We start from the raw sequence: 12,273 nt of genomic DNA on the forward strand, positions 1-12,273 counted from the left end.
AGTAGTTCAGCCATGTTGAAGTCATATTTGTCTTTTGTACGTCTTCCATTTTATGTAGAATTGTCTGTGTTTACATATGCTGATAAGTCAGCATGCCAACAATTCAGCTAGAAGGCCATTCTGGCCACAGGAGTGTACAGCCAGTACTCTGTAAATATGTCTTATCAATCATTTGTTTTTCACAATGAAAAGTCATTTGGTAATGAAAAAGTTGCTCAGCTATTATTTTCTCCACAATGGAGTTTTTGCCTCTTTGGCCAGGACTACCTCCACCTAAGCATGTGGAGGTTCCAGGTTAAAGGTGATAGCAGGTATGGTTAGTGATCAAAATATTGATCAAAAGAGGGGAGACTGTAATGGAAATTTGTAAGTTCTGTATATAATTGTATTGTATTTTGTATGTATTGCACATTGCCCTCACTGTGCACACAGCACTAATAATGTTTTCAGTAAATGTTTACATTCTTTTGAGTCCTGATTAGAATTAGCCTGCCTATGTAACGCCCCTTGTTACCATAAATGTACAATTGTAATATTAATGTGATACCTACGTAATCATGTGTATAAAAACCTTCATTTGCGTCATAATAAAGCAGAACAGTAATTTGGAAAGATGCTGAGTGTATCTTTTGTGTCTGTTCCCTACTGCAGTAGTTATTATTAATTTGGAACCACTAATCAATATGAGGATAGGAGTTGCCTATCATCAATTTAACCGAGTCACTTTCAATGATAATGGTAAACAGGACAAATTAAGAGGGTAAATCTCCTTAACATGGACACAGACAGCAATAAAACCCTAAAAGGTGTTCTGATCTATCTCAACTCTATTCAAAACTAAAAAAAAAGTTTTGCCTTTTGTTATACTTTAAAGTGGTTGTAAACCTCATTCATGAAATTTGACCTAAGGCCATCTGTCTGTAGTGTTTACTCATCTCTCTCCAAAGCTCTAACTGCCGTTTCTTTCTGATGCTCCATCGTCTGTTATCAGCAGAGTCACTTCTGACAAGTTCTCCCAAACACGAGATCACAGCAGCTGAAAATTAGTGTCGGGGAGGGAGCTTAGAGGTAAATAAGCAAGAGCTTGTCTATTCACAATACAGCTCTGCATGTTCCTTCATTCCCCTGCCTATGTGAAGGGGAGGGTGTCTTTCCTCCAATCAGCTTTCACACAGTGTATGCCCAGACTCCACACCCACTGCTGAATGAGAAAGAAAGATTTATAACAATGATCTGCACTTTCTACAGAGTGTAGAAAGGGAAAGACAGCAGATATACCAGTAAAACTTATGTAGGGAGATTTGTTTCATCTCTGTGTATCATCTGAGGCTGTTCACTTTACTGTGTATAGGAGAGGGTTTACATTCACTTTAAAGTTGTTTAGTTCATTTATAAAACTGATTTTTTTTCGGCCCCTGAATATTTGCAAAAGGATTGAGGTGACTCTTATACTGAAAAGTTTGGAGATGGAAGCTAATATTTTGTAGCTGACAAATACCTAAAATTTTGGGATATGTATATGACAGTATATTGGAATAACTCGGGACCTGTTTAATGATGGAAATCAGAGTCACACAGATCATTATATACAGTAAACTGAGATGATTCTTACCTCTCCCTCTGCATCTAATCTGCTAACTTCATCAGACATGCTTGTCAAGTTACCAGCATGCAGCAAGGAGTCATCATCTTTTGAGGGACTGTTTGCTGCTTCCATGTCATCAAAGAATATATTTATATCCTTAACTCCTGGAATTAAGTAAACACAAACGATTCTTTAGAAATAAACACCTTAAACTGAAAGTAATTAAATACAAGCAAACAACATATATAATGCATCATTATCTGCACTCCAATATGCATCCAGGATCACTTGTCCTCAAATTCTCTCTTAAAGAGGACCAAGCATCTGATATATTGTTTTATGGTACATGCATGCTAAGTAATGTGCAGGTACTGTATGTATTATCATTTATAGAGATCATAGTAGTCCAAACAACAATGCCTTCATGTAATGTACGTTCCAGAATAACGAAGCCATCTTTGTTTAGGCATTATTCACATTTAGTTTCTACTTCACAAATTAAAATCATTACTCTAGATGTTACAGTCATGTCAGAAGCCTACTGTATGTATTCTGACCTGTTTGTGTACACATCCTCTCATACAGATCTCCCCACTTGCTACAAAGAGTAAGCCCTTGCTGCTTTCAGAAGCGTTTCACACTTTTTCTTCTGCCTCTATATGTCCTTCAGTGTTAGCCATGCACATATCCAGGCGTTTATAACTATAAAAAAGCAGAGCCAGTGCAATCAGGAGAAGAGCGTTTCAGTGTCGAAAAATGCTTGTTGCTCCTAAATGCGCTTTAGCGCAAGGCGCGTCAAGAGTTTTGCTTTAGCGCAAGGCGCATCAAGAGCTTGGGCGTTCATTCAATTGAATGGCCAGAATAAATAAATATTCTATCCAATGGAATGAATAAAAAATGGAAAATTCCCTCACTGGGTTTTTTAGCAGCTAAGAAAAATAGTCAAAATTTTTGATTAAAATTATTTTATTTTATCAAAAAGCAATTCAAAATTTCATAAAAGTTGTAAAAAATGAGCTCTGGCATTTACATGAAAATGTCATACCCATCAACCATCAACCATAATGAAACTACACATTGCATGAAACCTTTTAAAAAAAATCTTTTTGAATTAATTTGTAAAAATACTAAGGCTGCCATAATATATCACAGGTGCTTGCTTGTTCTTCTCCTTGTCTCCTTGGAAGTCTAAAAAAGTCATCTCTTGTAAGTGGAGGTGGGCTCTGTCCCAAGGAGAGCAGAGACGACACATGAATGGTTCCAGGATCACCGAAACTAGATTTTAAAGTAATCTTTGGCTACAGAACATGTCTTTCCCTTCTCCATCATCATAATTGGTAAATATACACTATTGTGTGTGGTAAAGGCCCTTTCACACTGGGGCGGGGGCGGCGTCGGCGGTAAAACGCCGCTATTGTAAGCTGCGCTTTACCGTCGGTATTGGGACGCTAGCGGGGTGGTTTTACCCCCCGCTAGTGGCTGAGAAAGGGTTAAAAACCACTGCAAAGCGCCTCTGTAGAGGCGCTTTGCCAGCGGTATAGCCGTGCTTTCCCATTGATTTCAATGGGCAGGAGTGATGAAGGAGCGGTATACACTCCGCTCCTTCACCGCTCCGAAGATGCTGCTAGCAGGACTTTTTTTCCCGTCCTGCTAGTGCACCGCTCCAGTGTGAAAGCCCTCGTGGCTTTCACACTGGTTAGACAGCAGCAGCTGTTTCGGGTCAGTTTGCAGGCGCTATTATTAGTGCAATAGCGCCTACAAACCACCCCAGTGTGAAAGGGCCCTTAGATGTAATGTTTAAATACAAAATGATGACTGAAACATAACAAATATCTTTCTTTCCCTGCATAGAATAAAAAATCCCCCTTGAAGAAGATAATTAGAAGGGTTGAAACGTGTAGGGGTATCATGTGGAAGACCACGTTGCAGTAAAATGTTAATAACGGGTTTCATACAATGTGTAGTTTTATTATGATTGATGGGTATGCTATTTTCATGTAAATGCCAGAGCTCATTCTTTACAACTTTCATAAACTTGTTAATTGCTTTTTGATAAAATAAAATAATTTTAATCAACAATTTTTAATACTTTTCTTGGCTGCTAAAAACCCAGTGAGGGAATTTTCCATTTTGTATAACATTCTGGGGTGTGCAGAGTTGGCAGCTCATATACATGTGTTATTCCATTCTATGGAATGAATAAATGCCCAAGCACTTGACACTAGGGATGAGCCGAACACCCCCCTGGTTCGGTTTGCACCAGAACATACCGAACAGGCAAAACATTCTGACGGACACCATTAAGTCTATGGGACATGAAGAATCAAACGTGCTAATTTTAAAGGCTTATATGCAAATTGTCATAAAAAGTGTTTGGGGACCCGCGTCCTGCCCCAGGGGACATGTGTCAATGCAAAATGTTTTTTTAAAACAGAGGTTTTTTCTGGAGCAGGGATTTTTTTAATGCTTAAAGTGAAACAATAAAAATGAAATATTCATTTAAATATTGTGCCTGGGGGGTGTCTATAGTACGCCTGTAAAGTGGCGCATTTTTCCCATGTTTAGAACAGTACCACAGCAAAATGACATTTTTAAGGGAAAAATTGTCATTTAAAACTGATCGCGGCTGTAATGAATTGTCGGGTCTCGGCAATATAGATAAAACTCATTGAAAAAAAGGGCATGGGTCCCCCCCCCACCCAGTCCATTACCAGGCGCTTTAGGTCTGGTATGAATATTAAGGGGAACCCCGAACCAAAATTTTAAAAAAATCCCCCTAAAATCCATACCAGGCCCTTCAGGTCTGATATGAAAACTAAGGGGAACCCTGCGCCAAATTTAAAAAAAAAATGGCGTGGGGTCCCACCAAAATCCATACCAGACCTGATTTGAAGGGGAACCCTGTGCCAAAATTAAAAAAAAAGGCGTAGGGGTCCCCCCAAAATCCCTAACAGACCCTTATTCGAGCATGCAACCTGGCAGGCCGCAGGAAAAGAGGGGGGGATGAGAGAGCGCCCCCCCTCCTTAACCATACCAGGCCACATGCCCTCAACATGGAGAGGGTGCTTTTGGGTAGCCCCCCAAAGCACCTTGTCCCCATGTTGATGGGGACAAGGGCCTCATCCCCACAACCCTTGCCCGGTGGTTGTGGGGGTATGTGGGCGGGGGGCTTATCGGAATCTGGAAGCCCCTTAAACAAGGGGACCCCCAGATCCCAGCCTTCCCCCTCTGCGAATTGGTAACGGGGTACATTGTACCCCTACCATTTCACAAAAAAAGTGTTAAAAATGGTAAAAAAGACAAGAGACAGCTTGGGACAAGTCCTTTATTAAAAAATAAAACACGAAAAATGTCCCGCGATATAAAGCCACGCTGCCCCACGGACCGAAAAAGAAAAAAAAAAAGCCGCAACCGTTCTGCTCCCGCCGACTGAGGCTTCCCATTCGTGACAGTTCTTACATAGCTGAGGGTGGGGTCACCCAGTGATGTAAACGGGTGTCCCCACCCCCCTCTGACCCCACTGGGGCTTCCCCGTGGCTTCCCCATGGCGTCACCCCCCTGGGGCAGGACCCGGGTTCCCAAACACTTTTTATGACAATAATTTGCATATAAGCCTTTAAAATTAGCACTTTTGATTTTTCTAGTTCGTGTCCCATAGACTTTCACGGTGTTCCGGCGGCTTTCGAATTTGCCCCAAACACGGCATATTGTTCGGTGTTTGCAGAAAATCCGAACAACCAAAGTTCAGCCTGAACTTATGCTCTGCCCAAACCGTCGCCCATCCCTACTTGACACGCCTAAGCATGTTTGCAAAACGCAGCTTTAGGCACATTTTTAATGCTGCTTTTTCCTCCCCTGGAGCGTAGGCATCCAGGGGAGGAAAAAAAAAATGTCCTGTGTGTATGGGGCCTAAACTTTGGGGAGGGAGATAACCACCTCTCAATCTAGGAACAGTCACTTGCTTAAAGCTCAAGAACTGCTGTTTTAATAATAAAATAAAAGGCTTTTGTTAACAATTAAACTGTTTGTCACTGGCTGATATTGTGTGACACATGCTGTGACATAGATTTATTGAAATGTTGCTGCTAAATCCACTTTAACAGTCAGCCATTTCCAGCACAGCCCAAAAAACTGTAACTGTTTGTACCTATACACATTATACTTGAGGCGAGCTACACTTAATCTGTCAATCTTCAATGCATCAAGTGGGCTCCTATTCCTATGCAAAAAAGAAGAGGGGTGCGATACCCATAGTTTTGCAATTAGGTTTACGTGCATTCCAAACTATCACTTATATCCATTCAGCTTCAGTGCAACAGTTTTGCGCATACCACGCTCTCTCACGCCATCGCTATAAATTGTACACGTGCAACACATCTAGATAAATGCATCAGACAGGAAATGCACTTGAGGTTTCAGGCTGAGGAAGGGCGAGGCCTTTCCTGAAACACATTCTATTTATCTTGGCGGTTAGAAGACCAATTTTTTTATTTTGAGGGTTTGTATGTATTGATTGTATGGGTGATATCTCCTAGATTGTTTGATTTTTTGCCTGTAAGCATACATTTAAATTGTTACCTATGTTTATTATTTATATATTATTATTCACATTTTATTAGTTTAAACACTGGAAACATGTAAGGCATTGGAGTGATTGGAGTGATTGGAATGATGAACTGGTCCCTGGGCCAGAAGGTCTGGATGATTCAGAAAGGCTAAGGGAGAATCTGCTAGGAGTCTGAGTATGTCCTCCTGGCCCAGTTCAGTGCAATAAGGATCACCTCAGGGATGCCTTCTATCTTGATTCTGTGGAGCAGACAAGGGAGGAGATGAAAAGGGAGAAAGGTAGAGGTTGAACTAATTCCATGGAGGTCATTTGATGCAAAGGGCTGAGGGTTCCTGGACCTGGAGATAAATCTGTCTAGTTTGGACAGATTGGCTTGGAACATCTTCAGGTGGAGAGCCCATCCACAGGATTGGGACACTGTCGACTGAGAAAATTTGCCAACTGTTCATGTTTGAAATGTCGATGGTGAATAGGGCTGGAATGTGCAACTTCTGATGCCTTCCTGATGACTAATGTAGGCCACTGCTGTGGCATTGTCTAATGGGATTCTTTTTGAGTGGCCTTGCAGCTGATTGAAGGGACAACCAGAATCCCTTAGAATTGGCCATTTAACTAAATGAGCCCCAGGATAATGATGGGAAATCAAGCTTATTCCAACAACAAAGTCCCCTGTACACAGAGGGCATTCAAGACTCCTCCCCAGCCCAAGAGGCTGGCATCCATCATTAGAACTTTCCATGACTTTGGGTTTTCCAAACTCCAAACCTGGGCTTGAAATCAATCACATCAGGGAGAGTCTGGCCTTGCAAGTTTTTTGTCCCATGTAGCCAAAATGTTGAATTGCAATGGTTTGGGAATAAACTGGGTTTGCAATTATTGAGGTCAGGTATTGATGTTGGATGAGAAGATCTGGCTCACAGTTGACATTCCAAATTTATCCCAAAGGTTTACGCCAGAGCTCTGTGAGGAAACTTAAATCCATCCACACTTAATGTGTCTGACCATGTCTTTATGGACTTCGCTTTGTGGCTGTCCACTTACTTTTGGGCATGATATATATACTGTATATGTATATATTATGAAAAAGAATACTAAACCATGTGTAAGAAAAATAAAACAGGATTTTTGCTTGCAAAAGACTGGATAATTAAAGTCAGCATGGTTTCACCGCATTTACTAAGCTACATGACAAATTAATGAAAACCTACTTTAGGAAGTGATTTACTCCTTAGTAAATCAATTCCAATGTCTCGCCGAAAGCCAAGGCAGCTAAAAGCTGTAATGACAATGAAGAGATAAAGATCGACGGTGTTCGATCGATAGGTTCTCAGTGCAGAGGCGCCGGGGGACAGATGCAGCATAGGATCCGCCTAGGTAAGTATAAATCTACAATAACCCTGATTCCCATACTTCTCTTTTAACACTCTGAATGGTCATCTAAAGGAGCTTTTTTAACCAGAGTGTCTTCTGGGTTCTTCAGGGGTGCCTTGGAAAAATGCTTAAAAATTGCTAAAAAAATTGTTTAACAGTTTTGGGGTGGATAAAGTACTTTTTGTTATACAAAGCTACAGTTCATTGTGCCAGTGTCCAAATAAATGAAGACAGCATCCTTGTTTGCCCCATTCACTGCCCTTCTCTGTTTCTCCTTTTAGCTGAATGAGGTAGAAGAGAAACACTGTAATACTAGGTGTATTTGCTTTGTATTGATAAATCACCTCTAATGATGGGAGTCCTATGTGGGTGGTTGCTGCTGTGATAGGTAAAACTATTAGTTTAGGGTTTTTTTTTTTACATTTTATAATGGGTTGCTGTGAGATTGCTTATAATTTTAAAGGTTGCCTTGACTGAAAAAAAGTTGAGAAACACTGATCTAAAGCCATTATTACATTTTCATGTCCTATTCCCCTATATATTGGAGGAACCGCCTGTACCTGGATAATGAATCTCAGTGTTTCCATTTGATAGTGCACACTTGCCAGAAGAGGAAGCCTCCATCCTTATTGACCTTCGGAGAGGCGGTAGTGAGGAATGTCTGACGACAATGTGATCGTTCGGCACGGACTGACTCGCCACACTTTTCCTTTGATGAATCTGCACTTGGTTTTTAGACCCATGAATGGATATGCTTATTCCTGAAAAAGAAAATACATATGTTGCAAACAAGGTGATAAGATACAATGGGAGATCTTTTTTTTTTCACAAGAAAGAACTTTTTTATAGAAGATTTTAACATTACAAGCGATGCATAAGATCTTTATGAAAACTTTAGTAGGGTTATTTTGTGTAAAATAAGCTTATTTGTGCACAAAATTAAAAAGAACGCATGGAGCTGCTTTTGAACAGATTTAGCTGTGTATCTGTCTGATCTTATCAACTCTAACCTGCCCAAAGATTGGATTTAATCTAACTTTAAAGTAAATTCATATCCAATCACTAAAATCTCATAAAATGTTTATCACGTTAATTATATTTCAAAAGTTACTTTCATTCTTTTTAAATCTTCAGTGTTTATTGACATAATACCTGGTGACACTGCAATAAAGATCCTTGTTATGCGTTTCTGTGTTGCAAGCCTACCACACTCGCCCCTGGTGGAGACCGTCCTGACACATACTGCGCTGGCATGATCTGCCATTGTAATTATCAGGAAGCTAGTACAGACCAATTATATGTAGGCAACAATGGAGCGAGTGAGTGTAGAATGGAAGTGGCTGAAAAGGGCTGGAGGAGATCAGCAGCATGAAGAAGAGTTAAAAATTACATTTTACAAAAAAAAAAAAAATGTCCAGTTAGTGTTTACATTTACTTATAGCATTTACAAAAAAAATGTGAATAATTTTATTTATTCTTAGTTATAACTACAGTATAGTATGTGGCACTGTGGTGAACATGATCATTCACATTGAGCCATGGGCCGCATTAGTGGTAAAACGCCGCTAGTAATAGTGGCGCTTTACTGTCGTTTTAGTGGCACTTTTCAGTCACTAGTGGGGTGCTTTTAACCCTCGTTAGTGGCCGGAGAAAGGGTTAATAGCGCCCGTGCCGAATCGCTTTGTAGGCGCATCGGCAGTGGTGCTCATTCATTTCAGTGGACAGGGGCGGCGCTCCTCCACCGCCCCAAAAATGCTGCTTGCAGGACTTTTTTTTAACGTCCTGCCAGCGCAGTACCCCAGTGTGAAAACACTCAGGTTTTCACATTGGGGTGGCAGAGGAGGCCTTTTTCAGGCGTATTTTTAGCCCTTTAGCACCTAAAAAATGCCTCAGTGTGAAAGGGGTCTTTAACTACACCTAACTCTCTGGTATGATAACAGAAAGCTATACTAATTTTTAAAGCATTGACAGACTCTGGGAGCTGATGCATGTCGAAGAGCTTTATTCTGTCGCACTACCCCCACTGAATGCCTCTGAATTGTTTAGGCTTGCTCACCCACCTTACTGACACACCTTGGGGTATTTCAAAGAATTTATTAGGTCAAGCATAGCCTAAAAGGAGAGACGATTAGCAAGTGTACTTATACAAACAATCAATAAGACAATTATATTTTTCTGAGAGATATGGTTAAACACCTGCAGTATTCTGGATATCAGTAATTAACAGAACTGACCTGGATTTACCTAGCAACAGTATATAAAGACAGTCCTAACTTGTTATAACAGTGTCAGAAACCATGAAATCAGACCGAGACAGAAGTACAGTTAAATCACACGTGTTTAATAATAAAAGTAAATAGAACAAAACGTAGTCAAAACACAGCCAGAGTTCAGGAACCAGAATGGATAGTCAGACAAGCCAAACGTCAGAGAGCCAGAGATGAGCGTAGTAAAACAGCTAGCAGGATCTGGAGCCAGAAGGGATGTCATCCAAGCAAGTCTTTTAACAGGAACTAAGGGGAAGGCAGAGATCTTCTGGGCTGAATGGCTTAAGTAGGCAGGACTTGGGGGGCGTGGCCGGATGTGATCGAGGCAACACGCATCTCTCTAAGCTCCGTATATCCTGACTGAATCCGTCATTTTGGAGTGCACTAACACGGTTATAATCACCAGCACCTGGGGGAAGGTGAGAGGAATCCGGGCATGCATTCATCCGCTTCTAAAAAGCCCGAAAGTCTCAGAAAGACCAGCGCCAGACCCGCTCCACGAAGGAGGCAGAGCGAGACTCCGCCCCCGCCATCTTGTCTTCACAGACAGCTGAGCAGCGCGCCAAACAGAAGACGGCAAAGATGGTGCAGGCAGGAGACACAGCGGAGGTGAGCTCTGAAAATGACCCAGCAGACGAACAACTACTAGCGGTGGACACAGAAGCGATTACAAGACCAATCCTGGAAGCCATCAACATTAGCAAGTCAGAACTAATGGTGCGCATTGACCACTTATCATCACAATACACGCTGATCAAACACGATCTTGACAAGATCAGGGGCAGGCTCACCACGGTGGAAGACAGGGTCTCAGGGGTCGAGAACACATCTCAAACACAGAGTACCCATATTGCTGAACTCCGTGACCTGGTGCGATCCCTCCAGCGCCGGGCTGACGATGCTGAGGACCGTCAAAGGAGGAACAATATCAGGGTGGTAGACCTGCCTGAGGGAGCGGAGGGAGACAAGCCAGTACTGTTTGCTGAAGCCCTATTTAAAAACCTGTTCTCACTGAAAGATTTACCCCCCCACTTATGCTGTGGAAGGAGCACACAGGGTCCCCACAGGTGACAGACCTCCAGGAGCCTTCCCCAGACCATTCCTGGTCAGGTTTCTAAATTACAGGGACAGGGACATGATATTGGCCCAGTCCAGGAAGACTCAGGAATTAAAGCATGAAAACGTTCGGGTGATGTTATTCCCTGACTTTTCCGCGGCCACTCAACAACAACGCCTCTCCTGTAATGATATATGCAGAAGGCTCTGTGAAAAGGAGATACAATATAGCATGCTATACCCAAGCAGGCTCCGGGTCCAATACAAAGGCAGCGTGAAGTTTTTTGAAAATCCTGCAGAAGCGTGCAACTGGCTGGACAAGGAACTCTCCTAGATGCGGAATACTTATCTGCAAATTATTGGTCCCAGGAGGTCAAACGGCCCAGGACTCTTTTGGCACCTGTTGTGCCTGTCAACTGTAATTGCACTTATACTTACACAAGATGTTGAGCCACATATCCAGGCAGATTGAAGGTCAAGCCAAATGAAAGTCACCACTTAACTGAACGCAGGGGAGCCATGCCCAAAAGTCAACACATGAAAGCAACTGAGGGAGAGCGATAAACTCGGCTCAGGATGGAACACTTACAAACCTGTGCTCCATGAGAGGATTACTGTAAAGGAAAAGGTACACACTCTTATGAATGAATTCTCTCCACTACCGACCCAAGGAGTTTCTTTTCTTATACTCCTGACTTAAGTGGTTTTCATTTTTCTTTCTGGATCACCTGTCTTATGCTGATTTTTATTTTTAATTTTCCTCTTTATCCATTTTATTTTTTGCTACACTCCCCAAGGGTGGTTATCATTTTGTCTTCCCACAGAGGCATTGACCCTGCTGGTCTCTCTCTCTCTCTCTTTCTCTCTTTCTCTCTCTCTCTCTCTCTCTCTCTCTCTCTCTCTCTCTCTTTTTTTTTTTTTTTAGTTCTCATCTGCTCTGCAGCTCCAACCTATGTTTTGGTTGGAGCACAAGGAGGATGTGACAATATCAGAGAAGACTCTGCCGGACATTTGATCAATGCAGCTAGAACTCACCGCAAGGTTTTGCACAATGGTTATTGGGATGAAGCTACATGCCAGAACTTGTTTTGTTTTTTCAGGTTTGGTTTCTGGTATAATAGCAGGGAGGGATGTTTTAATTGTCACAGCTCATACACCTGAAACTGCTCTGAGGTATTCTCTTTCAAGATGCAGACAAATGGGGAGGGTCATCAATGCGAAGGAGGGAGGGGTTCCCTTTGAATACTATAGCAATATATTTACCAGTGTATGGGATAATGGCAGATAAACTACACACTGTGTCTTGGAATGTCAGGGGCCTGAACCACAAATTTAGGAGAGCCTCTGTATTCCAATACTTAAAACAGTCAAAACTGCACATAATTTTCTTACAGGAGACACATCTTGATGGAAGCAGGGTAATGACT

General features: G+C 41.8%; 1 protein-coding gene across 3 annotated transcripts in view; it reads right to left on the reverse strand.

The window, feature by feature from the left end:
- ANO4 (anoctamin 4) overlaps positions 1-12,273 on the reverse strand; it is a 360,013-nt gene that overhangs the window by 173,362 nt on the left and 174,378 nt on the right. For all 3 annotated transcript variants that reach the window (XM_073620380.1, XM_073620381.1, XM_073620383.1), the window contains 2 exons: positions 8,084-8,284; positions 1,613-1,749 (listed from right to left, as the gene is read on the reverse strand). In XM_073620380.1, coding sequence (XP_073476481.1) covers positions 1,613-1,749; positions 8,084-8,284 — 338 coding nt within the window. The remainder of the gene's footprint in view (positions 1-1,612; positions 1,750-8,083; positions 8,285-12,273) is intronic.

Source organism: Aquarana catesbeiana, linkage group LG03 (genome assembly GCF_042186555.1).
Source record: "Aquarana catesbeiana isolate 2022-GZ linkage group LG03, ASM4218655v1, whole genome shotgun sequence".
Classification (NCBI taxonomy): Eukaryota; Metazoa; Chordata; class Amphibia; order Anura; family Ranidae; genus Aquarana; species Aquarana catesbeiana.